Source organism: Mustela erminea, chromosome 20 (genome assembly GCF_009829155.1).
Source record: "Mustela erminea isolate mMusErm1 chromosome 20, mMusErm1.Pri, whole genome shotgun sequence".
Lineage (NCBI taxonomy): Eukaryota > Metazoa > Chordata > Mammalia > Carnivora > Mustelidae > Mustela > Mustela erminea.
Genome location: NC_045633.1, coordinates 5486380 through 5513460, shown reverse-complemented (window position 1 = coordinate 5513460; position 27081 = coordinate 5486380). Strand labels below are relative to the sequence as shown.

The 27081-nt window shown below is 57.5% G+C and overlaps 2 protein-coding genes and 1 long non-coding RNA gene across 6 annotated transcripts in view; 2 read left to right on the top strand and 1 right to left on the bottom strand.

The window, feature by feature from the left end:
- The window catches only part of COG7 (component of oligomeric golgi complex 7), an 81582-nt gene extending 80186 nt beyond the window's left edge, over positions 1-1396 (top strand). Inside the window, exons 17-18 of one of the 2 annotated variants that reach the window (XM_032328084.1) lie at positions 757-857; positions 1206-1396. In XM_032328084.1, coding sequence (XP_032183975.1) covers positions 757-857; positions 1206-1208 — 104 coding nt within the window. In that variant the 3' untranslated portion in view covers positions 1209-1396. Of the gene's footprint in view, positions 1-756; positions 1179-1205 lie in introns of those variants that run through there. The other variant, XM_032328083.1, reaches the window with a different exon arrangement.
- A 3968-nt stretch (positions 1397-5364) lies between these two features.
- Positions 5365-26624, bottom strand: SCNN1B (sodium channel epithelial 1 subunit beta). The gene is made up of 12 exons (XM_032328088.1): positions 25838-26624; positions 23758-24034; positions 21354-21544; positions 14560-14663; positions 11943-12106; positions 11594-11701; positions 9303-9420; positions 8229-8304; positions 7934-7991; positions 7225-7286; positions 6060-6135; positions 5365-5793 (listed from the first exon to the last, which is right to left on the bottom strand). Exons 1-12 carry the CDS (start codon positions 26359-26361, stop codon positions 5413-5415), a joined length of 2139 nt encoding a protein of 712 aa, XP_032183979.1. The 5' UTR covers positions 26362-26624; the 3' UTR covers positions 5365-5412.
- Positions 15618-20665, top strand: LOC116581074. 3 transcript variants are annotated; one of them, XR_004281873.1, is made up of 3 exons: positions 15618-15937; positions 16074-18364; positions 18498-20665. It is a non-coding gene; the product is annotated as an uncharacterized LOC116581074 (long non-coding RNA). The 3 variants fall into 3 exon arrangements; XR_004281872.1 differs by having other exon boundaries at positions 16074-18374; XR_004281871.1 differs by having other exon boundaries at positions 16074-18692; positions 18841-20665.
- Positions 26625-27081: the final 457 nt, after the last annotated feature.

Below are 27081 nucleotides of genomic sequence, written 5' to 3'. Positions count from 1 at the left end.
GGAGTTTCTCACCGATGTGGTCTGGGGTGGGCTCGGGAATCGGTCTCTAGCTCGGGCCCCAAGGGGTGAAACGGGAAGTGTGGGAACGTGCAGCGCACCAGGCCCCCAACCCGGACACCGTCCTCGTCTACACGGGGAGCTTGTGCTGGGAAGTCTTAGTCGCTGCTCGTATAACCCCGTGTGTCCCCGGACTCCTTGGGGTCTCCATGTGGTCAGTGGGGTCCACTGGGGAGTGTGGTCCCAGTGTAGCACTGTGGGCTCGTCCAGCTGCAGAGCTGAGTGTGCAGTGGGTGGTGGGGGAGGGCCAGTCCTATATGCAATTAGAACTCCCAGATTTGGGCCAAACTGACAGGTTTTTCTTTTTCGTTCTTCTTCTTTTTTTTTTTTTTAAGAATTTGTTTATTAATTTATTTATTTGAGAGAGAAAGTGCAGGGGAGCAGGGAAGAGGGGCGGAGGGAGAGGGAGAGAGAGAATCCCAGGCAAACTGTGTGTTGAGCGTGGAGCCTGACGTGGGGCTCGATTGCAGGACCTGAGCTGAAATCCGGCATCGGACGCTCAACTAGTTGGGTCCCCTAGGTGCTCCTAAGCTGACAGTAGGTTTAATCCTGTTGGAAAACCGCTCAGAGTAAAAAGGCCTGGCTGCTCGGGGCAGAGTGGACACCTGGCATTTTGGGGGGTTCAGGGTGGACGTCTGTCTCCGTCCCACTTGGTGCTCAGTCTGTTGAGCTGTGTGTGTCTGCTCCCCATCCGTACAGACTACCTGATCAACGTGATGGATGCCCTCGGCCTGCAGCCGTCCCGTACCCTTCAGAATATCGTGACTCTCCTGAAGATCAAACCGGAGGATTACAGGCAGGTCAGCAAAGGCCTGCCCCGTCGCCTGGCCGCCACAGTGGCTACCATGCGCAGCGTGGACTACTGACAGCCCCCCAACCCCCCAGCCTGGTTGAGAAGAGGCCCGAGGCTGGGGTTCCGGGGTCACAACAGCTCTCCAGAATGGATTTGTTCAAAACTTCCGCCTGGGATTGGGCACGATTCATTTCAAAAAGACTTGTTTCGTTTGTATAATCAAAAGGGGGGGGTTGTAAATTAGAGGCGTATTATTTATTAGAGCAGGATTTTCAGATGATTTTCTGAATGATCCGATCTGAAGATTGATAAATACCGTGAAATGAAAGCAGGCTGTTTTCTTTCCTTTGCTCAGTGAGTATTTGGGTGCCTTCCATGTGCTGTGCTCCAGGCCCTGGGACACGGGCCAGAAAGGAGGGGGGAGAATCACCAGAGAAACCAGCGAGGAAGAGGCATCAGGGTGGAGGGCAGCCCCCAGACCCACAGATCAGAGCCATGCCTGGCAGCGAGGGACCAACGCAGACCAGGCCCTGGGTCACATCCAAGGTCAGCGGCATGGAAGTAGGAAATCAGGTTAGAGGGGAGCTGGGGGTCAGAGCACGGACCAGCCTGTTGGCCATGATGAGGACTCGAGCTTTTACTTTGTCTCATTCGAAAACTCAGGGGGTGATGGGGACCTCAGGTGTTTTTGCCAGTAGCTTCTCTGTTAAGACGAACAGAAAAAGGTAATTTGAGTGACTCAAGAAAATAGCATTTGAGCTTTCTCAAGAGCAGGAAGTGTGGCGCCAGCTTTGGGCAGTAACTCAGTGGCTGGAGGAGTCAGAACCAGGACCAGCACTTCCCTGTGATTTTGACCTTTTCTACACGTGCCGGCTCCTTCCTCCGGGCAGGGTGACTCTTGCAGCTGCAGACATCACACCGCGGTCCAGGGGGAGGGACGATGGCAGAAGGGACACCGTCGCTTCACCCTGGCGGCAAAGGCCTCCCCAGGGGCCCCCATGGCTGTCTCCTCGTTGTCTCTGGTGGGTTCTTGGTCACCGGGCATCCTCCCAGCAGCAAGCAAGGCTGGGAGCGCGGGCAGCAGGACACGTCTAGCTGGGGTTCTCTTGGGCAGGATGGTCGCGGGGCATTCAGTGGCATCCCTGGCCTCTGTCCACCAGACGCCGGTGGCGCTGTCCAGCTGGGACAGCCAGAAAGGTCTCCGGACCGTGCCCAAGGGCTGGACTCCCCTCCAGCATGGAAATCCTGACGTGGACCAGGCAGGACTTATTGCCTAGGCTGGGCGCCCTGATGCCATGAGCAGGCCCGGTTTCTGTTAAAACAAGAGAAGGGGGCACCACTGTGTCTGTGGGGTCCTTTATTGGAATTCATGTGTCAGGCGTTCCTCCTGCAGCAAAGGCTTCTTTCTCTCTGGGAAGCCTCAGCGGCCCCGGGGATTATTCCCATCTTACACACAAAGGCATTAAGGTGTGGGCGGGTTAGGGGCTTGCCTGGTGCCCGCGGTGCCTGTGCCCCTCACCATGGGACGCAAGGCGAGCACAGGACACCTATCCTGGCCAGGACAGTCAGCTTGTGCTGGCCCTCCGAAGTGGCACCACTGTGCCCACAGCCTCTCGGGAACTGGCCCTCACAGGCTGCCGGGGCCAGTGCCATGCTGTTCCTGTCATCTAGGGTTTCCCCACGTTCTGTCCCCACATCCACTGGCCCTGAAAGAACCCGCACCAAGAAAAATACTGTGTTTTCTCATGTGGTGGATCCTGGGCTGTCCCTGGCAGGGATCGAGCCTGGGTCCTGCCTTCAAGAAGTGAGAGCTGGAAACCTGGAAGGCAGAATGTACTATGCAAAGTGGAAACCTCTTTGGGGTGACCTTTGTGCCAGTGTCCAGGAGAGCTGTTTGATTCTTGGCTTCACCACCTCCCGACTGTGTGACCTTAGGGAAGTTGCTTCCCCTCTCTGAGCCTCATTTCCTCTTGTGAAAGATGGGAGCCACAGTAGTACCTAATCAGGGTTATTTGAAGAACTGGTGAGGTCCGGCAGGGGTAAGGCACGTAACAAGTGCCCCTTCCCACTCCTGCTTCACAGTGTCTCTGAACAGAACCTCTCACAGCTCGCGATGAATGTGTGTCCCGGGCTGATTCAGTGACCTCCATTATTGGGGCTTTTGCTGGGACACTGTGAAGAAGAAGGTTTCTTCTCACCATGTATATTTGCTGAGCTGAGGGAACGGAGCCTGGAACTGTGCGGGGAGGAGCAGCACGTGGAGGGAACCTGTTTGCGAGGGACATCAACATGGAGTCACCTGAGTCCGCCCGGAGCTGGGGAAAGCACCAGATCTAGGTGAACCCCAGGAACAGCCGTACTTGATATCACTGGACTTTTATTACAAGAACTAACGGACTTCCTTTTTTAGCTTAAGTCAGCTCGAATTAGTGTGACACAAGAGCTGGCAAAAGGAGCTCGATAATAACCATTGCTCTGCCTGCCCCACAGCTTCAGATGAGACGGAAAATAGGAAAGCTCTGGACTCCTAGAAGGGTATTCTTGTGACTGCTGGCGGCAAGGGGATGAGGCTGGAGTTTCACCTTTGTCACCTAGTGGGGAAGTGGTCTGGGGCACCTGACTTCACCTGAGTCTCAATGTGCTTACCCTTAAGATGGGGTGATAATGCTTCTCAGTCATTCTGAGAATTAATTGAAAAAAGACGTACAAAGTACTTGGCCTAGTGCTTGGCATGTGGTGTTTGATACAGTGTAGCCATTGTTTGATAACGACAACAAATAATCATTGTGTGGTGACAACTATCCCTAGTAATAAAAGTAGTAGTCGTGGGAGTTAGCGTGGCAGCCACCGAGAACTGGACCCCAGCCTGCAGACTCGCCTGGCCCCGAGCTGGGAAACCCTGTTCCCCGAGGCCCTCCCCACACAATGCTTCCCGGCGCTGTCTTTGGCTGGAGTGGCACCAAGTCTGGGGCACCGCCTTCCTCCACAGGTGCCACTGTGGGCACTTCATGGGAGGTCGGCTTGTTTGCCTTCCCAGCCAAGGACCCAGGTGTTCCCCAGCAGCAGGGCGGGGCCCTCAGAGGTCCAGGCTCTACAGCCAGCGCTGCTTTGTGACCGGGGCTGGGAGGTGGTCCGCTCTCCGCACCTGACCAGCCCCATGCTTCTTTGGTAACAGCTCTCTGGTCTCTCTTTGGAGAGCCATCAGGGTTCCCATGCTTAGCAATTAAAAATACAGGACACGCAGTTAAATTTGAGTTTCAGAGAAACAACAAATGATTTTATTAGTATAATATGTCCCAAATATCTTTTTAAATTTTTAAAATATGTTTATTCATTTAGAGAGCGAGCGTACACACAGGGGCAGAGGAGGAAGCAGAGAGAATCTGAAGCAGACTCCACACTGAGGCAGAGCCCCATAAAGGACTCGATCTCACAACCCTGAGATCATGACCTGAGCCGAAATCAAAAGTCAGCCACTTAACCTGCTGGGTCACCTAGGTGCCCCTGTCCCAAATACTACTTGGATATACTCACACTAAAAACGTCAATTCATAGTCTATCTGAAATTCCTATTTAACTTGGGGGCCTGTATTTTATCCGGCAATCTTTGGCCTGGTGTCCCCACCACCTGATTCTGCTGGGGGCCACCTGGCCTCAGGTATGGGCAGGGTCTGGCCCATCCAAGCAGCCGGTCACACTGATTGGCTCAGAGGCAAGCATGTGACCCAATCAGTGACCAATGAGAGTCAGCCTAGGAACTTGCAGAGACAACTGGGAAAGAGGTCCTTACCCGGTGAGTTTGGACTCGCTGAGGGGACTTTCAGTGTGAGGGGAGCCTGCCCAGGAAAGCTGAGACCAAGAGACACCGTTTGAGGTCCTTGAGGTTCTCTCACTTAAGCCAGCTTGAGCCTCATTCTCTTTCTCTCTGTCCTTGCCACCCAGAGAAGAGTGGCGGATGGCACTAAGTCACAAGTAGACTGTGGGGACAACGCCGAAATCACCTGCTTGAGAGCCTTCCCGCGGCCAGGCCCTTGCTTTCCAGCCACTATGGATGCTGCTTTTATTTTCTAGAACAAAACACGGGCCACCCGGCAGCACGTCCCCCCACCCCCCACCCTGCCCCTGGGCCCGATACTCTTCCTGCTCTCCACAGATGCTCACCTCACTAAACCCACTCGCAGAGGTCAGCCAAGACTGTGGGGACAGACAGCACAGCCTGCCGGGCTGTTTGTCTCGGGAGCAGACAGTGCACTGGGAAGAAACTAGCCTGCTGCAGGGGACAGTGTCCCAGGGTCTCTCGAGCCAGGCTGGGGACGTCCCAGCCAAGGATCAGGTCAGGTTGGGGGTGTGGGCAGGAACCAAATGAGCACATATTTCCCACATCTGTACCCGCAACGTGGCCCTCAGCCTGGGACTGGCCGGGAGCTGCTGGTCTCTCTGTAGAGAGACACAGACTCTGGCCTTGGATACCCACTGTCCTGGCCCTTTGGAGAGAGCACCCCAAAGTGAAGCTTGGGGCCACGATCATGGCTTCTCGGGTGTGAGTTCTGGTTTCCCCGGGTCTAGATGGCCTCGCCCTCACTGTCGGACTCGATGATGTCCAGCGGCTGCAGACGGAGGGAATCATAGTTGGGAGGTGGGGTGCCCGGGATGGGCACGGTCTGCTCATCAGGGTAGGTCCCGGGTTCGGGGCCAGGCCTGGCCACATCAGGCTGGAAGCCAAAGTTGGTGTGAGCCTCCACCAGCTCGGCCACGGTGGGCGGCGGGCCAGCATAGCGAGCCTGGGCGCGTCTCTGCCGCAGGTTCTTGGCGAAGGCCACCAGCTTGATGACGGTGATCCACACGAAGTCGATGAGGATCTCTCCGAATTCGATGAGGCACAGCACCGAGCCCCCCATCCAGAAGCCAAACTGGCCACCCAGGTTTGAGAGCAGCCAAACAATCTGTGGGGAGCAGGGGGTGGACGGCCTGGTGAGGGTGGGGGTCGGGCCACAGGTTCCTGCCTTGAACCCCGCCTCACGGCTTCCTGGGAGGTAGGCCATTGGCCAGGAAGGGGGGGACAGGGTGACTGACTCGACCCACGGAAACCATTTGGGACTCCAGGACTCTCCCAATTCCCCTGTAGGGCTCAGGACCCTCCCCCAACCTCAGGGTGCAGGGTGGAGGGGCAGCGGGACAGGGCTGAAGTGTCAGGAGCCCCCAGACTCACATTATTGGCTGCCGACTCCTCAATGGTGCGATAGTTGAATTCTTGGAAGTAGATGTTGAGCTTGACCACTCCCTTCCTGTAGGAGCAGCAGGAAGGACTGGTGTCCCCTCCCCAGGACTCACACACACACACACACACACACACACACACACACACACACACATATGCACGCACGCACGCACACACAGGAAGGACAGCCAAGGGGCTGCCCCAGTCCTCGACCTTGAGCTGCTCACATGTCCACTCCCAGGATGGGTGAGGTCCAAGCAAGGGCCCAAAGTGTGGCCCTCCCTGGTCCCTCGGGGCCTTGGGGCCACGAAGGGCATCTCTGCACAGCATCCCCTCTGGGGGCCCCAAGGACCGGCTCTGAGCTCCCCTCTCCCATCCCCGGGGGCGGGGGTGCAGCACATACACAGTAGGCTCTGCGTGGAGTCCTAAGTCTTGTCCCTTCATCAAGGGACCTGGGGCCCAGGCCGCCGGCTGCGTGGGCTTCCCCTTGGCACCCAGTAGTCCTCAGGAAAGCTCCGCTCTCCCACACCTCCAGTGTCCTCCCTGAACACCTCTGCCTCTCTTATTTGTCTGAGCAGTTCCTGCCCCTCCTCGGAGAGTTAGCTCAAGTCCCCCTCCCTCTCCGCGCGTAGCTTCTTCCCTGCTGTGCTCCCAAAGGAAAGGTCTTACACAGGCTCCCACCCCCATCAGCCCTGTGGGCCTATTTCTGTTCTCTGCACTGGCGCTTCTTCCCAAGAGTATGGACCTGTGTCTTCTGTGCTCAGTTCGTGTTCGTGTTGGATGGAGGAAAAGATGGAGGAATGGGTGGACGAGTAGTTGATGGAGGGATGCGGGGCTGCAGCGATGGGTGCGCGGAGGAGCAAACGGCGAGATGGGTGGGAAGATGGATGAGTAATGGAAGGTTGAATGGATGGGGGTTGGGGGGTGGTGAACAGGTGACATTTGGAGGACAGGCTCTCCTTGGCGAAGTGGCAAACCCTGAATTCCATGCGCTGGCTTCTCTCCCATTCCCAGGGCCAACTCCTCTAGGCCTCCTCCTGGACCTGACCAGTGTGAGGTGTCTGAGTCGCGGCCCTGTATCCAAACCCCTCCCTTGAGGCTCTGGTTCCGCCCATTTTCTGCATTTCCCCCAGCCCCACCCAGACTCTAGGCCCACCTGCTCAAGGTGATGTTGGTGCTCTGGTCCCGCTCCTGAGACAGGACGTGGAAAATCCAGTCCTGGAATCCAAGAAGGCAGCTGAAAAAATATGCACCTGCAGCACCGCCTCCCAGTCGTGGGCCCTGCCCCCAGTCAGGGACAGACCACAGCCCCGAAGCTTCCCGAAGCCCCCTGGGACGGTGCTGGCACAGGATAAAAGTCATAGTGCACACTGGCTGCTGCTGCGGGGAGAAGGCGCTCTGGGCTCTAGACACCTCCCCCAGAAGCCCAGCCATGGCGCTGGCTCTCACCCACCTCCGGCCCTCACGTGTGCTGTGCCTCTGCCCGCGTCACGTCCTCCTCCCCAGCCCACCGAGGCCAGCTCAGTTCATGCTGCAGCTTTCACTCAAATGTCGCCTTTGCTGGGAGGTCTTCCCTGACCACTCTGTCTAAAGTGGTTTCCCCTGGTTACTCTCCGCTCACCCTGTCTACTTCCTACCATCATCAACTTGGAGATGATCTAATTTCTGTGTATTGTCCCTCTCTGCCACTAAAATGTAAGCTCCCTAAGCGCAGAGGGCTTTGCCTCTCTCCTTCACTGCTGTGTCCCCAGCACAGCGCCTTGGGAGACACAGGTGGAGGGACAAACAGCCTGCAGACCTGTGCCCAGACCTGTCCCCCAGCCCAAAGGTGGGCGGCCAGGAGCCCGGCCACTCCACCGCCTCACCTCAGAGGCCTCGGAAGGCCAGTCGGCCATGGAGATGGTCATCTTATACTGGGTGTCACTGCAAGAGAGAAGGCAGTCCTGTGGCTGTCGCCATCCCTGCCAGCGCTGCCCCCCACCCCGGCTCCCCAGTCCCCATGCCCCCCACCCTTGCCCCCCAGTTTCCATGCCCCCCACTCCGGGTCCCCAGTCGCCATGCCCCACAGCCCTGCCCCCTGAGTCTCCGTGCTCCCCACCCTGGCTCCCCAGTCCCTGCACCCCCAGCCCCTGCCCCCCATTCTCCGTGCCCCCCACTCACTTGCAGGACTCCTTGCACATGTTGATGCAGGTCTCCCTCTGGGCCACACTCATGCGCAGGCGTGAGTAACAATATGCTGAAAAGGACAAGGCGGGGGGCCGGGGGGGGGGGTGCAGGCAGGGAGAGTTAGAGGCAGGGCTTTCTACATGTTCTCTCCCTCTTCGGGCCTCCGGCTGTCCCCTGCCTTCCTGGCCATGGCCACCCGAGGCCAGTGGTTCAGTGGGAGGGGGTGTGTTCTCCGTCCAAGCTCTCCTGCCGTGGAGGGTCATCCCCTCCCATCCCGCACCCCCTGCCCCCCCCACGTCCAGCCCTTTTGCCCCAGCCTGGCTTTGGGGAGCCTCGACCCAAACACCCCAGACTCAGCTCAGCAGGCTGACAGCAGTTTTCCCTCTGTCATCCCCACTTGGGGCTGGTGGGCCGGGTGATGGGGTCATGCATGAAGTGATGGGTGATGGGGAGGTAGAGTTTCCCCTCTCGGCTGCATATTTCCTTGGTTTTATGAGGTGGTGGGGCGCTCTCTGCTCCCCAAAACATCCACCATGTTTGGACTCCGGGGCTTCTCCTTCTGTGGCTTCAAACTCTTGGAGGCCACCTCGGTCTCCCCACCCAGCAGCGCACAGAGAGACCCTGTGAGCTCGCACACATGGACACACATTCTGAGGCTCGTACGTGTGGCACTGTGGTTGCACGCACGCGCGCACACACGTGGGCACGCAAACCAGCGTGCACAGCTGCAGACACTGGAAGCAATCACACCCATGCGTGAACACACGTGCAGACTCGGTCCCGAGTGCTCCCGTGCATGCATACAAATGCCCTCTCCCGTGCATGTGTGCACACACACACGTGCCCTCACCAGCCACTGCACGCCAAGCTCATGCGTGTGCAGACGTTTACACGGCACACAAACACAGGAGGGAGGAGAGCCTGGGCTGGGGCGCTGCAGACCGTGGAGGGGCAGGACTGGCCACCACCACCCCCACCTGGCCCTGCTGAGGACATGGAGCTCTGCCCCCCGCTCTGCGGTCAGAGCCCCAGCTGGCCGGGCAGCAGTGCCCAGGACTGTGCGCTCACCCCAGTCTGGGAACTCCCGGTTGTTGCAGTATCTCTCCCCGCGGGGCAGTGGGTACAGGTAGTGGGCACAGCTGCAGTTCTGGATCATGTGCTCTTGGAAGCAGGAGCGAATGCAGGCCTGCGGTAGGAGGGCAGGAGAACACGGCTGTGACTGCGACGCCCCGCCCCCAGCCCCAGAGGGTAGGGGCCCAGGGCGGGTCATGCCGAGGCCAGGGGAGCCGGGGAGCCAGGGAAGAGGACCCTCTGGCCCAGGAGCTGCACCTCCTGACCCCTTGCAGCCTGTGCGTCGTCGCTGTGCTGCTTGGTCCCTGGTCCCCACGGAGGGACTCGGGCCAGACCCAGCTCTCTGAGGATGGCCCCGCCACCTTGCAGAGCTGGAGCCCCACACAGGACATGAGGCGGGGTGGCTTGGTCCAAATGCCAGAGCCAACTTTCGGTAGTTCTTAATAACCAGGCTGCCAGCCTTGATGGAGCAGAGTGTCCCCTCGTGGGGACGGGGGAGGAAGAGTGGATTTGGCGCCCTGGGAGTGCGTGGGATGACTCCACTCGTGCTGGGGTCTCAGGTCACCCTGACCTGCTTCCAGAGCACTTGGAGGCCAATCGCAGTCACTCATGGGAGGAGCAGGGGTGACAGCTGCCTCTGTGGGCTAAGGTCGGGGGGGCCTGGCACCGCATGGGGAATGGAAGCGGCTGGTACTCCTGTGTCTCCTCTTGTCCAGCTTCCCGAGTCCGGGGCGCGGAGGAACCCTTGCTCCAACTCTTACTGTCCCCTGCTCTGGGCTCTGCCCCGCCCGGCACAGAGCCGGCCCCTTCCGCCCCAGCTTCTCCTACTCCCCAAGCTGCTCCTCCCCAACCTAGCACGCCCCGTCCTGTTCTCTCTGACAGGGCCGCGGCCTCCCTACGGGCACAGCCGGGAGGGGAAGAGCAGGAGTGAGGGGCCAGCGGGGTCGGACGAGGAGCTCTGATCGGGGGCCAGGGCCTCACAGTCTTCCAGACCTCACCGTGTCCCCTGGAAAGGAGGAATCCTCTCCAGGCCCCACAGCAGAGGCTGGGGGTGGGGGCGGGGGCGGTAGGAGGATGCAAGCAGAGTACCCGACCAGGGCCTTGGTCTTTGCCAAGGTCTGACCAGAGGGACGGCTGCATGGGACAAAGCAAGAGTGGAGGTTTTTCTGGAACGGGGTCTCTAAGGCTGGGCCTGACGGATGTCTCCGTGGCCCCCCTCGGTGCTCCCCACCTCCCTATGCTGCCTGTCTATGCCTTTATTAGCTCAGAAGGTTCCCCCAAGTTCCCCATTGTAGGCAGAAGCGCCTCCAGATAGAAGGCGGCCAAACCAGCTGGGGCAGGGTGTGGGGTGCGCAGGTCAGCCGGACAGGGTGGGCGGGAGGGCAGGGTGGTGCGCGATTTTCAGAACTGGGGCAAAAGGGAAGCCCACACCATGCCCAGAGCTCGCAGGCACAGAGGCAGGCCCTGGAGTTCCCCTCATCAAGCCTCAGTTTCTTTTATCTGCAAAGGCCGCCCAGGCTGGGGGAGAAGGGTCAGCCAGGGTCACGTTCGTCACCTGCGTGGAGGCTTTAGATGATCCTCTCCGCCGGGGCTGGGTCTTGGGACAGGCCCCCCAGGCTGCCCCTGAAGGTCAGGGCGAGAGGGAAGCCCCAGCTACAGCAAGGGAGATCGAGGCCGGATATGAAGAGGGACTTTTCAGGTAAAGTGATAAGACCTTTGTATTGGGGTCTGGACACCCCGATTTCCTCATTTCTATAATATCCTCTACATCTTAGCGTCGCTGTGAGGAGTGAATGAATCACTGAATGTAAAAGGCCCCAGCAGTGCCTGACCAGCGCACGATGTGCCGGATCCTCTCAGGATATTAGGAATTGTAGCAAGTAACTGGTATGTATAATAAATGCTGTTACTTTCCCGTGGGGTGTAGACGGGAAGAAAGGATCATGTAATACACGTGAACCCTCAGCACACCCTGTCTCCCACACAAGCGTTCTTCTTGGGAGACCCCGGAGTGAGATCCCTGTGTTCTGGGCATCCCCAGGGGCACAGCTGCCTGGTGGGGACGAGCAGTGGCTGGCCCTGGGCCCTGGTGAGCACCCAGGGACAGGCCTGGCTTAGTCCCAAAGGCCACAAACCCCACCAAACTACCCTGTGGTCACCCACAAAAATCCAGTACAGCCAGTCCTGCCCAGGCCCAGCCGCCCCGGACCCTGAGCCCTGAGGCCTTGGGCCTGCTTGATGCGGACTGCCAGGGTTCCCAGGTCCCCAGGCCCACACTGTCTTCCCACCTGGATAGAGTAGGTCGTGTTGTAGTCGCTGTAGAGGTTTCGCACGGGAACGTCGGAGCCATTCATGGTGCACTGGCTGTAGGGCTCCCCCATGCGTTCCAGCTTGTCCTGTGTCCAGAGAGGTTGCTCCTGGAGGCCCCGCCCCTCCCCAGGAAGCCCCCTTGGTACCTCCCTCCCAGCAAGCACGGGGGTCGGTGCCACAGGCCCGGTCGGTACCAGGCCGTGCCCACCCTCCCCCACAGCATGGTGGTCCTGGTGGGGGTTCTGGCCAGCAGACACGGCAGGAACGGACCACAAGGAGGCGTCCCCCCTCAGCCCCGCTCAGGCTGCCCTCGGGCCGCGGCCATACCACCAGCACCCCGATGGATGTCTCTGTCCCTGACATGGCGTAGATGCCCTCGTCTTTGATGAAGGGGTAGGACCTCTGCTCGTGGAGCAGCAGCCGGGCACCGGCCGTGGACGTGAGGAAGGGCACATAGTCCTCTTGGCCTATATCCAGGATCAGCTTCAGGCCTGTGGGAAGGTGAGGCTAAGGGCTGCCTGAATTCGCTCCCCAAAACCCACCTGTCCAGGCCTTCTCCCCACCCTCCCAAGGAGACCTCTACGGCCCACCTAGGAAGCTGGTTCTGCCTTGCGAAAATTGAGACTTCTTGCCTTCTCCAAGGCCCCCTTCCTAGCTCAAGCCACCCTGGCTCCCCCCAGCTCCACAATCTCTTTTCCATGTGGCAGGGGAGCAGGACTGCCCTGCCCCACCTCGAATCACATCATTCTTATTCAATCCCTGTTGGCTTCCAAGCTCCTTCCTGCTGCTGGGCCTTTGCTAATGCTGTTCCCTCAAGGATGCTGTTCCCTTACTCTGGAATTATGTCCCCGCCTTCACCCTTCCCCTAGAACCTCCTGCTTTTCCTTCGGATCTCAGCCCAAGTGTCGCCTCCTCCAGACGCCTTCCCTGACTACCAAGACTAGGTCTCCCATCTCTGGAAATTTCCTCCCAAGCACGTCCCTCACTTATATGACTCTTCTATTGTCTATCTTCCTTCCCTACTGGATGGCTCCCATTTTTTTTTAATTAATTTATTTTTTAAAACATTTTTTAAAAAATTTTATTTATTTATTTGACAGACAGCGATCATAAGTAGGCAGAGAGGCAGGCAGAGAAGAGGAAGGAGGCTCCCCGCTGAGCAGAGAGCCCGAGGCGGGGCTTGATCCCAGGACCCTGGGATCATGACCTGAGCTGAAGGTAGAGGCTTTAACCCACTGAGCCACCCAGACGCCCCGGATGGCTCCCTTCTTGAGGGCAGAGATTAGACCCCATATCTTATGTACCAGAGGGCTCTGCTGAGTGGCTAGGACAACAGGTTAGCATTCACCGAGCACTTGCTATGTGCCGAGTGCTGGGCCAAATGCTATTCTGTACACGATCCTACTGGTACTCCCAGGAGCAAGGGCATTACAATCCCCATGTTACAGGTGAGCAAACTGAAGCACAGAGAAGGAAAAGGACTTGTTCAGGGTCACCCAGGGGAGAAGGGGCAGTGTTGGGGTTCTAACACAGGCGGCTGAGCTCCTTGGTCCGAATCATCTGTCCCTGTGAAGCGAGTTGACCAGCACCTCTGTGACACACAGTGATTTCGGGGGCACAGGGGCTGGGTGAGGGGCGGTCAGCATCCCCTCTGGGCCCCCCTTGACCAACAGCCCTGATGCTTAGAATGACAGCCTGACTCCTAGAGGCTGGGGAGGTCCGAAGCTGATGGGGTAGGGGAGAAAGGATCGCCGAAGCCCTCCTGAGGCCACCATGACTCTTTCCCCAGAAACAGGCCCACACAGTGGCCTCTGTCATCAACCACTTCTGGCTTCACCCCCTTTCTGTCTCGCTCAAGAACCATGTCACAGTGAGATTCAGTAAGCGTACGGGCTCTGCCATGGGCCAGCTGTGTGCGTGGGCAAGTTCTTTAAGCCTTCAAAGACTATTCAGCATATACCGAGCACATAGGACTTGCCAGCCTCTGTGCTAAGCGGGCGATAGTATTACATCGCAATGACTCTGTGAGCTCTACTTGTTAGGCTCTCCTGGGCTACATATACTGTCTTTGAATGGGGCAACCAGGGCTTCCGGAAGTTCAGTCTTGAGCTCAGGCTTACGGTGTGTGTGTGGGGGGGGGTGGCGTCCGTGGTGGGGCTGGGGTTTCACCTGGGCCCAGGAGCTTGGGCTCTGATCCCTGAGCTGTACTGCTTTTGAATCCTTGCCTTGCTCAGCAGAAAAATGGGAGCACTGATCCCTAGCCCAGACATTTACAGGAGTTCTGGGAGGGTGATAGAGCCGATTTTTGTTCTACCATTCACGGGCCCTGCTCCTGGGCTCCCAAGGGAAACTATGGTGTAACAGTCACCAAGGTCAAAATGACTCCATCGAAACCTCGGAGGCTCTATTTCTGCCCCGGGCAGCCCACATTGTACATCTCCTCTGTTAAATAATCAAAAGGAGCATTCCAAACATAAGGGGAAAAAAACAAACAAACCAACCCTGATTCCCATAAAATTAAAGGCATATAGACCTGCACATACTAAAACCACAAGATAATGTCTATAACTTTCTGGAACGGCCTTGCTCATGATAATTTGTAACCCTTTATGTCAAAACCATATATAATCCCGCTCCAAACACTCCCTTCCCAGAGCACTCTTCCTGGTGAAGACTGTGTATCCCCAGCAGCTCTCCTAACTTGGGCTTGAATAAAACGCTTCCTTTCTTTCTAAAATTTTGAAAGGATTTGTTCATTTTGCAGGGACAGTGGAACAGCTCGGCGCACACAGAAGAGACCCAGCCGTGGCCGTCCCTCCGTGGGCCACCTGCTGTCTCACCCTGGCCCCGCCCCTTAACAGCTCCCGGTCACTAGGTCTTTCAGCCCCACGTGGTGGGGATTTCAAGCCCCCTGGCTCTGGCCCCAGGGTGAACCAAGACTTACCGAACTCAGCTCCGGGGTTGGCCGAAGGGAGCGCCTTCTCTGTCATGCCCCAGTTGAAGATGTAACAGTTGCCATAATCTGGGTGGAAGATGGACGTGAAGTTCCTAAAAGAAACACCATGAGCTGGAGAGCAGGGCCCGCCCCAGCTGGTCTGCTGTCCAGGACGCAGGGTGGAGTTACAGAGGGCGGAGGGAGCCACGGATCCCAGCCAGGTGCGCTGCCCAAGCTGGGGACTCACACCGAGAGGGAAGAGGCTGACACGGTGGGGAGGAGAGGGGGTAAATCAGGAGAGGGCACCCCGGAGGCTGAGGAAAGGCACAGCTTTATAAGGAGGCACATGGGGACCCGACGCAGGGTCCTCTCTCATGTCCTGGAAATGTTTCCTAAGGAAGGAAGTCAGCTACCACAAGAAACGTTTCCAATAAAGATGCTCATGGCAGTAGTAGCGGTATCCTGCAGTTTCAAAGAATTCAGCTTGAAAAAGACTTCCTTGGATACAGAACATTTCAAACACAAAAAAGTCGAGACAGTGAAGTCCACCACCAGCTTCAGGAATCCTCACGGCAGAGCCACGAAGGAACCTTCATCCCTACCCGCCGCGCCCCATCTCCCTTCCATGTGGTTCTCAAGCAAACCTCAGACGTCATGATTTTGTCTATAAACATTTCCAGATGTACCTTGAAAAGTAAGAACTCTTTTTTAAAAATACTATTACCACGTTAAACATAACTAACAAAAATTCCTTCATATCGTTAAATAATCAGTTTGAAGTTCTAACCATCTCCTACGTGTCGATTTTTGTTTTTACAATTTTTAAATCGGGATTCAAATGAGGTTAATGTGATTGGTTGACGGGGCTTTCGAGTTTCTTTTAATCTATGGCTCCCTCCATCTTTTTTTTTTTTCCTTGTCATATAGTTGTTAAAACAGTTCTGGTTTGACCCAGCTCATTCTTTGGAGAAGCAGTAAAGGGATCAACATTTCGCACCCTGGATGAATGAATGGCTTTGGTCAATGCCCACCGGTGGTGGCCAGTGCTACTCCTCTCCTGATGGACGAGCACAGGCTGCCGAGGAGGTGGCCTTGCCAGTAAAACACAAAAATCCTCCCGGAACAGGACCGAGCATCTGTAACCACCATCTACAGGAAATACTGGAGACAGAGGAACAGGTTCAAAGACACCAAGGAAAAGTCAACTTGTAAAATTCAGACCTTGGGGAAGTCAACAGGATAAATATCCCAGTTTCTTCAACAAACACCCTGTGAGAGAGGAAAAGGAAGACAACCTACAGATGAACAGAAACTTTAAGACTTGGGTTGCAACCACAACATGCTGCCTTTAGTTGGATCCTAACTCACACACACAGATGAGCAAAAGGTAGGACATTGATGAGTGTGGACGCGACTGGATAGTTGATGGTATTGAGGAATTATTGTTAGTTTTCTTTTTTTGGATGGGATAATTGCACTGTGGTTTGGTTTAAAAAAAAAAAAAAAGTCTTTCTCTCTTGCAGATACATTCTGAGCTTTTTAGAGGTGAAAGACCCTGGAGTCTGGGCTTTGCTGCAGAATGGACAGGAGGGGGAGATAGTAGCAGCTCTGGAATCGGGATGGTGCATCCATGTGAGGTCATCGTGCTCTGTTCTGTCTGCAGGTGTGTCCTCGGGCCTCTGTTAGGAATCGCTTCACGAATGTCTTTGCGTGATTTTATTTTGTTTTCTTGTCTTATTAAAAACAGGAAGGAAAGGAGCCTGATTGCAACATGGTCTTCTAAGCCCTGGATTTGGAAACCTTGACCGTGCAACTTTTAGGGGCCAGCCCGGGTTGCATAGTTCTGCATGCATTTTCTCATTTGATCCTCAAAGTAACCCCGTGGTGAGGTCAGCTGTTATTTGCCCCAGTGTTCAGATTAGGAAACCATTCCTTCCACCTGTGTCCCCCCCAAGCGCTAGCAGAACACGAGGTGGGTCCCGGGCAGGCTGCCACATCTAAGCAGGGAGCTGATCCTGGGCACATGTGAGCGCCTTACTCCACGTCTGGCCTTTGGTGTCCTCAATAGTGAAAGGGAAATCAGAACAAAATCACATTTCTTCACTCCACAGGTGTTTACTGAGGCAGATGCTGGGTTGGGCACAACCGAGGTAAACAACAGAGTCCTGCCCTGGACAGTCACCGTGTAGCGGGGGGACCCGGCATGGCGAGAGCAGCGTTCTGTCCATGCTCCCCTTCCAGAATGTGCCTCTGGCTTGTCCACCTGTCTCCATGGCTGAGGCTCCCCCTGCAACAGGGTTCAAGCCACCAGCTCCCGGCCCTGCTCGCCTCCTACAGGAGCCTCTGTCCTTCCCCTCTTGTTCTAGTAGTGGTCCTTCTAGTAGTCTTGTTCTAGTTCTAGTCCTTCCCCTCTTGTTCCCCTCTTGTTCTGCACGGCGGGCAGGGTGATGGTTTGAACTGTGAATTGGAGAAGGGTACACTTCCACTGGGAACCCTCCAGAAGCTCCTTGCAGTTCCAGAAGAAAACACCAATGCCCTACGTTGGTCTTCCCCTCCTTGTCTGTTACACTCCGGCAGCACTCCAAGGTGTTTCCAAATTCAAGGTCCCTGGGTGCCCGGAATATTTTCCGATCCGTTAGCCCAGTAAGTGGCTTCTTCTCATTCTTTGGGATTCACCAGCTCTGAGACCAACCCCCTGCACTCTCTGGGCAAAGTCACTTCCCTCCCCAGTTACCGGATCATTTCTACCTGCTTATTCCCTGAGAGCATGAGTCCAAATTGGAAATTATCCTCTTTAGTTAACTGCTTATCAACGGCCTCCTGATTTAGAAGGTAAGCCCAAGGAGGGCAGTTGTCTGTCTTGAAGGAGGAATCACATTTGGAGGCTAAGATCCCGGGCCTGGGAGCCAGCCTGTCTGGATTCCAGTTTCGGCTTTGTCACCGAGTTAACTGGTGAGCTTGGGCTCTCTGAGCCTCGCCGGCCCCTCCTGTCACGCTGGGGTAGTTAGCAGCACCCATCCCACAGGACCAAGGTGAGGGCTGGATGGCGAGCGTATTGAAATACTCAGCAAGTGCTGGGTTACACACTCTGTCCTCAGAGCCCGGCCCGCACTAGACAGACACTCAGTAAATATTTGTTGGGTGAATTATAATACGGGATAAGTGGATCAACAGAGATAAGCTTGGAGGAGGGACACCTCATTCTCGCTGGGCTGTGTGTGGGCGTGTGGGTCATGGAAGGGTTCTTGGAGGAGGGGAGGCCCGAGCTGAGACTTTTAAGCATGGCTAAGAGGTAGGCGAGCAGCCTCGGGGACAGAGAGGAGAAAGGGCACATCAGGCCGGCAGCGCACAGGCGAAGGCCCAGAGGGAAGGAATCGCTCTGGGCGGGTACTAGCGAGTCTCATCTGCGGATGATCAGGGCTGTGGCCGCAGGAGGAAGAGAGAAGGGCAGACCAGCCGAAGCCGGGCACTGTTCTAGAAGGAGAGACCCCGCCCCAGGCATGTGGGGACACAGTGTTCCCAAGAAACCGTCTTGGACATCTGCGGCCCGGGAGCAGGCGGCCGCCGCCCAGGGCGTGGCCAGACCCCCTCCTGCCCAGGGCCGTGCTCTCCGTCTCGCCGTGTGAGCCAACTGTCTGCTTGTTGACTGTGCCCTTTCCCTGGAGGGGCTGCTCCCAGCACCTGCCGACTCTCGCTCCAGAGCCAGGCTTTTTCCCAAAATACCTTCCCGGGACAGGCGTAAGGCATGGTGGCCCCAGACCGGCGCAAAACCTCCAGAAAAGACTTCCTGGCAGGAAGACGTACAACAGCGGTGGTACTGTGTGGTAGGGGTTGGGAAAGGCTTCCCAGGGCGGAAGCTGGTTAGCCGGTCCCTAAAGCAGTAATAAGCAGCTGCTGCTGCTGGCACATACATGCCTCGATCTCGGTTTCTAAATACCGTTCTCCAGGAGAAGGAAGCAGAGCTCCTCAGAGAAACGGCGGCTTCTGGGGCTGGGGCATCATCAGGGGCCAGAAAGCAAGGAAGTAGACCAAAAAAAAAAAAAAAAAGAGAGAGAGAGAGAGAGAGAGAGATGGGGATGTGTCAGAGAGACACAGGAGCCCAACGCAAGGCCCTGCTACTAGCCAAAGCTGGAAGAATTTGAGTAAGAAAATAAATAACGTGGGATGGGATCCCAAGGCAAATATATACGAGTCGGTACCAGGATAAGTGATTGAATAACATGAAAAAGGAAAGAAGACGGAACCCTTCCCCACGGAAGAATTCCAAAGAGTCTATATTCCTGCCTCCAGGAGACCAGGAGCCAAGTGCCCCTTGCTCCCTGTCACCCCATCTCCCCCCGAGCGTGGGCTCCACTACATGATTTGTTCCGCGTGGAAGGGAAGGCGGCCCCCACCCCGTCCCTTAACCAAGTGAGGAAGGTCAATATCCTGGGCGGTGTCCCCCCCGGAGGAGGCTGGGAGGAGGTGAGCACCTCACCTCTGTGCCCTTCTTCCCGCAAACCCATCTAGTCTGTATAAACCCAAATCAGGGACCTTCTATAACACAGCATCTAGGTCCTTCCATCCCCACGATAGCCCTAGGAGGCCATGGCACGATCCCCATTTTCCAGATGAGAATACTGAGGCCCAGAGAGGCCAAGAAGCGGGCCCAGCAGCACACGGAGTGGGCATTCAAATCCAGGCGCTGTGGCATCGGGGTCCTAATGTGGCTCCTTGTTTCCTAATTACAGCTGCTGTTTCGTGAGCCTTTGTCACGGTCCAGGGAGAGAGGATGGAGTCAGAAGGACAGTGAGGAAGTGGAGACGTAGCGTTTGGAGCCCGGCATTGGGAGGGCAGAGGGCGGTGTGTGTCCTCTGGCACCACATCTGAGGCTGACTCGAGAAGGCAAGTGACAAAGAGCAGGCTTGGGAGACGTGGGTGGGGAAGGCAGATGATGATCTGGTTTTCTGATGGCCCAGACTGCCGGCTCTGCCACTCACCAGCTGTGTGACCTCCAAGACGTTGCTTAACCTCTCTGGGCCGTGGCTGCCTCCTGGGCTGACAAAAGAGTACCTTTCTCATGGGCTTGTGGCCAGGGTTAAATTAATTTTACACCTGTGAAGGGCTAAGAATAGCATCTGACACAGCAGCAGGGCTAGATCCACGCTAGCATTATTATGGGATAGTGAGTTTCTGATCAAATGTGGGTTGAATGGCAGTAATAGCTATTATTTATTGAGGCCAGCCCTACTGTGGGCACCTCACCTCATTTAATACTCAAAATACCCCCACCGAGTAGACATGTTACTACCCCATTTCACAGAAGAGGAAAACCGAGACCCATGGAGTTTAAGCTTGTTGAGGGTCATATGGCTTTGTAGAGCAGGGCAGGGATCTGAGCCCAGTGGTCTAACCACACAGCCCAGCCTTGACCCCCTCGCTAGAGCTACCCCCGGCCCCAGCCATACCACAGACGTGGCGTGGCCGACGCTGGGTGTTCTGCCTGCCCCAACACCATCTGTTCCCCCTTCTCTGCTAAGGCTCCTCTGCTTCTCTTTGGGGGACCACCCATTCCTCACTCTCAGTCTTGGGGCCCCCACAGGACCTGCTTTGTGGAGGGTGCGGGGGCAGGAGCTGCCCAGAATGGAGCCATGCCTTGTGCACAGTGCAGGCCCTGGGGACTGAGGGTAGAACCCAGCAGACCCTAATGGACCCCTCCCCTTCCTACCTCACCACCCCGCCCCGCAACAGCCAGGTCTCTCCTCACCGAGCAGAAGGACCCCAGGCTTGAAGGCAGAGGCTGACCCCTCTCTCTAGCTGAGAGGGCAAAGGTGGCCGCGCCAATGTGACAACGCTGGCCCACCGGCTCCCTGCGGCCTTCTGGGAGGGCTGCCAGGAGTGGCTGACCACGGGCACGCGGAGCAAAGGCCACTGGCTGAGAGTAAGGGGCTGGCATCCAGCCAGCCAGCAGCCACCCACGCCACCAGCAGGATGCCTCCTGTCACCAGGGACACTGGCCTGCTTTTTTCCGCCTGCGGGCCACACCTTTCTAGCTCACACCATGCGGCCGGGTGCGCAGATCTGGCGCCTCAGGGCTCCGGAGTCCCTGGCGCTGCCTGCAGAGTGCCTGCCCCTGTGCGTCTGGGGGGACAGAGGGTCCCCCTGGCATTCACTTGGGCCGCGGTCCTGCCCCAGAGACACCAGGGGCTCGATGTGTCAGAGCAGGGGTGGGGAAGGAGGGGGGACCTGGGGACCCGTCGTAAGAGCCGCAGGCTTTGGGGTGAATGTTCTTCTCCCTCTGCCCTCCTCTCAACCTTGGGGGGCTGTCAGGGATGCGGGCGAACTCTCCCAGGGCCCGGCTCTCGGTGCTGACCTGAGCCAACTCAGCTCTCGTCCCGGGCGGGTGAGGTGGCGGGACGGTCTGGGAAGGAGAAGCGGGGCAGGAGGTACCGCCTCGCCCGCCCGGGTCCCTCAGCCGCTGGGTGTTGGAGGCCAACGGCTCCCAGCTGCCCCCTCTGCAGCCCCCTTGCCTGGGACGTGATGGGATCTCAGCCCATCCCCCACGAGGTACTGATGCAGCAGGGACAAAAGGCTGGCCCCTCAGGGGGACCGTCCTGTGTGGCTAATGCTCCCGACGCCCCAGGGATGGGGCCTCCATGTCACCTGCCTTTTATGACATGGACCCTCCCCACATCCCTGTCTCAGGCTCTGCCTCCAGGAAATGCGACCGGAGACCCCGAGGCACAGGGCACCGTGCTGGTTCGTGGCCACGCCAGGCTGTGACGGGGCAGGGAGGGGTGTTGGGGGGCCGGGGCGGCTCTCACCTGTAGCTGCAGGGCTCGGACCCGAACAGGCAGGCCAGGATCAGCCGCTCGGCAGGGTAGCCCATCTCCGCCAGCTTGTGCGTGGGCACCTGCGAGAAGATGTTGGTGGCCTGCAGCTGGTACCACTCCGTCACGGCGTGGGTGGCGCTGGTGAAGTTCCGGAAAGTGCACGCGGTCCCGTTGAGGCTGCACTGCAGGGGCCGGGAGGGGTTCCGGTGGGCGCAGGCCCGGGCTGGCTGGGCCCCCGCCACCGTCCCCAAGGGCCAGCTGCCCTTCCCATGGCGGCACCTTGGCGCGGGGGCAAGCGGCTGCAGAGCCAGTGGGGGATGTGTTCACACGCACACGCGCAGGGCTCGGGGGCTGTCCCCTCACACACGGCTGCTCGGTCACAGGGTCTCACACAGTGTCGCCGGCCTCCCGTATCCTAGCCCAGTGCCTGAGCGAGTGCGCACACGCGTGCACACGCGCACACACAGACTCGCCCACGTCCTGACATCCACAGCCCCACGATGTCACGGTCACAACCACACACACTCATATCCGAATGTTTTCCCCCGCCCACATACCCCGCTGACCCACAGTCACGCTCCTGTGGCCCACAGACAGGCAGACACCCCAGGACCCTCCACTTTCTTCTTTCCTGGCATCCTTGCAGACTTCCAGAGGCGTTTCCTTGGGGGCCGTGTGGCACGAAGGACTCAAGGCTCAAGGCTCCCTCCCCCTCACCAGGGAAAGGACCTGGGCCTTGTCAGCCTGAGCCCGGTGAGGCGTGCAGGGCCCCCCTCCCCCTCACCACAGCCGGCCCACCACAGCGGCCAGGTCACTGTTGTAGACGCAGCATGGAAACAGCCCCAGGACTCTGGCCTCGGCCACTCTGCCTCTATCGGCCCTCACAGCGGGCCTTCCAGTGGAACCCAGGAGGCCAGGAGGAGCTTCTCCACATTCTGAGAGTCCCCTCCCCAGGGCCTGCCGCGGGCACTGTCCTTGGGCCCATTCCCGGAGGTCTCCTAAGGACAGCTTAGGGAGAGGACGGTAGTACTTGACACTCGCTCTGTCCCAGACTGCGTTCTGCGGGCTTTCTGTTACCGCATTCGATTTGTACAGTCATTCTACTCCATCATCGTGAGGAAACTGAGGCCAGCAGACCTCCTCCCACAACACAGGGGCGCGTGCGCACACACACACACACACACACACACACACACACACACACCGTGCACCACATGCACACACATACGGGCCTGACCCCGCGAGCTGGGGCAGCCAGCGGGAACAAGCCTGCTTCACAGACGAGGAGCAGGGCATGGGAAGCCAGGTAACAGCATCAGAAATCAGTAGGGCACGGGATCAGAGTTGGCGTGGGGACTCTGGAGCCTCTAACTCTTCGCTGGTTTTGCAGAGACATACGGGGAGCCCTGACCCGGTAAAGGTCAGTGACCTCCTCCTGCGCAGTGTATGGCCACAGCCCGGGTCCCCAACCAAGGGTGACCATGTGGATCACCAGGGAGGCTGTTAATACAGATTCCTAGGCCCGTTCAGCTTCCCTGGGAGTGGGGCCCAGGGATCTGTCAGTTAGGGAGCTCCCTAGACTGAGAGGCACAGACAGGGAATCTTTTAACCCCTGGCACGCTGGCAGGCGTCCCAGCAGAACCGCCCAGGGCAGTTACGCTCTGGCACTGGACGGCACTGCGCGGCTGTGGGTTTTCACCTGCCCAGTACTTATGCCCTTGTCTTTTGATAGTAGGACTTAATTCCTTCTTCAGGAAAGCACCCTTTTCTGCCTCACTGTGTCCACCTGGTAGAGGCTGACATCACCCCAGCTCCAGGGCGCATGACCCAGGACTGGCCAATCATGAGAGCGCATTCTCCAGTGCACAGTGATTGGTTGCAGAATGAGCATGTGACCCAATGAGTCCCTCCCAGGACTTCTGCTGGGGCCATTGGGAAACAGGAGTTCTGTTTCTTGGGGGAGAGTGCTGAGCTGATGGGGTGTATGTCTGGCATTGCCAAGACCCTCTGCATGGAGAGAGCCTGACAGAGAGTCAAGTCAGTGGGGAGAAAAGCTGAACAAAAATAGAGAAAGGTAGTGTCCTGATGACAGCATTTGAGTGCCTGGATCCAGCCATACCTGAACCCATTATACCCCTCACTCCATCAGCCAGTGAATTCCTTGTTTTGCTTAAGCTAGTTTGACCTGGGTCAATGGCATCCAACAGTGTCTTGACTAATATACCAGCTCTTTCTATTAAAAACAAAAAAAATCGAAACTTTGTAAACATACAAAATGGGCACTGGCTTCCAGCCTACCTTTCCCCAACAAGACCCAGATTATTAAAGGAAAGAAACTCCCCTCAGCCTCCCTGGGTAGGGTCCGTTGCTCCATGTGTGCTTGGGGCCCACTTACTAGTCTCATGGCCACTTTGCACCCCTGGGCAGTGCAGGTCCTTCCTGGCGCTAGGCTGCTGTCTGCTGAGCCATTGTGGACGTCCCCAAAGAGGTCAAGGACCACTGGGCGGTGGGGGTTCTGCTCGTCGATCAGAACCAGCGGTGTGTCGTTCCAGATGGTGAAGTTCAGGGTCCTAGTGGCGTTGGCATAGCTCTGCTCGGGAGCTAGGATCCTCTCCAGGACCGCTTCCATGAGCTCATCCAGATCCTTCAGCAAATGCTTGACTTTAGAATACCTGGGTGGGGAGGGGGCCAGTCAGGGGGGCAAGGGCAGCTGAGGGGCAGCTGAGAACAACCCCAGTCTGCACCCCCCCCCAGTGCAGCTGCCAGCCACCATGTGTGAGGAGAGCGCTGCACCCAAGCCCCTGCCTCTCTCCCCACCACAGGTGACCATGCCTCCTGCCATCCGCCAGTTCACGTCTTCATCCACCGAGTATGCAGTGAGCGCCTACTAGGTACCAGGCATTGCGCAAAGCACAGAGGATAAGAGAGCGAACAAGCCACATGCATTCCCTTTCCTTTACGAAGTTCACACTGTAACGAGGAAGACTCCTAACAGCTCCTGGCTCCAACGCTCCAGCAGCGACTTTGGGAAGCAGAGGAAGTCTCAAGAGGGAGAAGGTGGTCGGGGACTGTGGGGCTGGGCTCCAGCAGCTCCTCTCAGCCCCCGCAGAGCTCCCGTATTGGGAATGGTGACTGGTCAGTCTGGCAGAAATGTGTCCGGACCAGGGAGGGTCCCACCCACGGGCCGGTCAGCTCTGGCTGGAGGACAGCCTGCAGGAGTGTGTGTTAAAGCCTGGCCACAGACCCACATCCTGCTACAAAGGGGTACAGCAGCCCCACCTGAGAGTGGCTTCAGCTGCGGACACCTCCTGTCCCCAGAGTGTGAAAGCAGCCACCTTTGTGTACACAGCAAGAGGAGGGTTCAGGGAGGGCGGTGGGCTGCGGGGGCGGGGGCTGCTAGGATAGCCCGGATGTCCAGAGCTGCTGTTGAGCCAGGTGGGACAGGGCCTGAGGACTGGGTTCGAATCCCAACATGTCACTTGATATCTGTGTGACCTTGGGGCATGTTAGCGGCTCTGTGGCTCTGCTCTCGTCTACAAGGCGGGGGGATGAAAATATTGACCCTGGAGGGCTGTCGGGAGGATTCAGTGAGGTGAGGTCCCTACAGCATGGAGAACCGGGTCGGGCCAGGGCCGTGCTGTCCTGCGCTGACTGCGGGCTCTCTGGAGAGGCCCCAGGGATCCACCCAAGCAGGCAGGAGCCCAATCGCGAGAAAGAACAGACTTTCTGATCACTAGGCATGCAATCAGGAAGTATGAATTCCCTTCCAGGACCTTGTTTCGGGCAAGAATGTTCCCTGTGACTCAGCCACACTGGCCCTTCCTGCAGTTCCTGGAAAGCACCAGACTCCGTCTCGTCCCAGGGCCTTGGCAGCCATCCTCCACTGGGGGCCACTCTGCGTCCCACCTAGCGGGTGTCTCCCCATACCTGGGGGTGTTCTCCTCTGGCTGACCCCCTGCCCCTCCTCAACCCCGGTCAGGCCGGCTGCCTCGCCGTGTCCTGTTCATAGGCCTTTGCCATCACGTGGCTGTGCAGTGGCAGCTCCGGAGTCAGATCTGGCCGGGGTTCCGACGCCACGGCTGTTCGCTGTGTGTCTCTGGGTAAGTTCCCTCGCCTCTCTGAATCTCCAATTCCCGCCCTATAAATCTATAAATTGGGGCTAACACGGTCGTGCCCACCCCTAGGGTGGTCGTGTGGATCAGAATTACATAAATCAACCAAAACACAGACGCATGCTCTACTGACCGAGCCAGCCGGGCGCCCCTCGTTAAGCCTAGGAAGTTTATGAATTTTGAAAGGTCCTTGCTGCAAAGGGATGATGTCAACAGGAAATGGAGGAGAAAAAGGAAGGGAGGGGGGAGAATAGGAGAGTGGAGAGAGATGCGGGAGGGGTGGCGAGGCAGGAATGAGGAGGGAGAGAGACAGAGGGGGAGGCAGGCAGGGGAAGCCAGCCTGGCTCTCCAGGGACCACCTACTGGAAGGGGCTGGCATTGCAGATGGTGACGGCGGGGAAGTCCATGGTCTTGAAGCCGAGGGAGAGGGACACGCTGACCTCCCAGCTCAGGTAGGTCCTGATGAAGACGCCCCACTGCCAGCAGACCAGGGAGGTGAAGAGCAGCGTGATGAGGAACCACACGGCCTTCTTCTTGGGCCCCTCGCAGATGATGCGCTTGGGGCCGTGGGTGTTGGTGTTGCTGCAGTACCACACCAGCAGCTCCTTGTACGAGTAGCCCGGGCCCTTCTGCAGCCGGTGCAGGCACTTCACCAGGCACTTCTTCACCAGCATCATGGCGCCTGCACGGAGACCCCGCAGCCAGATCCCGCGTCGGTCCCCTGCCGTGGCCGCCGCATCCTGGTCCCCATCCCGGGCCAGGGCAGGGGGCGGGGGCACCTGGCCCCGGCTGCTGGGCTGCTCATCCCGGCCCCCCGCCCCCCTTGTTCTCGGCTCCTCTCCCTTCCTCCCATCTCTCCTCCAACCGTCCAACCAACCCCAAAACATTTATTGAATGCCTACTGTATGCCATGCACTGACTTAGTCCCTCTGGACTCAATGATGGGCAAAACAAACAAGGTTTCTGCCCTCTGGGAATTGTAGCCTGGGGGGGGCAAGTTCCTTCTTAGGTGCGCCAGCTGCAAACTGAGGACAGTTGTACCTCATTTCCAGAACTACTGAGAGGGTGAAACTAGGTGATGCACAAAACGTGCTCAATACGGTGCCTAAACTCAGACCAAGTGCCCGATACGTTGGCTACCTTTATTTATTGTACTTATGTTTTATTTTTATTTTATTTTATTTTAAATTAATTGGTTTTTTTTGAGAGAGAAACCACTGGGGAGTGGGGGTGGGAGGGGCAGAGGGAGAGGGAGCACACCCAGCGCTGAGCCCGACGTGGGGCTCGATCTCACAACCCTACGATCATGATCTGAGCCGAAATCAAGAGCCTGACACTTCATCGACAGGGCCACCCTGGTGCCCCATCAGCTACCCCCTCACTCACCTGGTGGGTGAGACAGATGTCATCAAATGATCTGCCCAAAATGCGTGGTTATGAAACATGGTAGGAAGCGGCGGGCGGGGGGGACCCCGTGCCCTGAGCTCACAGAAGCGGTAAAGGTGATAAAGGGCCGGGTCTCCGGAGCTGGAATGTCTGCTTTGCCTGTCAGCCCCACCCCTTTCTAGCTGTGTGACTTTGAGCCAGTCACTTTCCTGGTGCCTCCG

Bases quoted from the DNA above. Each gene is read 5' to 3' on its own strand.
- SCNN1B (XM_032328088.1), bottom strand. From the start codon at position 26,361: ATGTTTTGGGGTTGGTTGGACGGTTGGAGGAGAGATGGGAGGAAGGGA. The intron at 24,035-25,837 runs GTAGGTGGTCCC...CTCCCCACCCAG, and splicing joins TGCAATGCCAGCCCCTTCCA to GTATTCTAAAGTCAAGCATT. The intron at 14,664-21,353 runs GTGAGAGCCGCC...TGTTTCTTTTAG, and splicing joins TCCGAGCCCTGCAGCTACAG to GAACTTCACGTCCATCTTCC.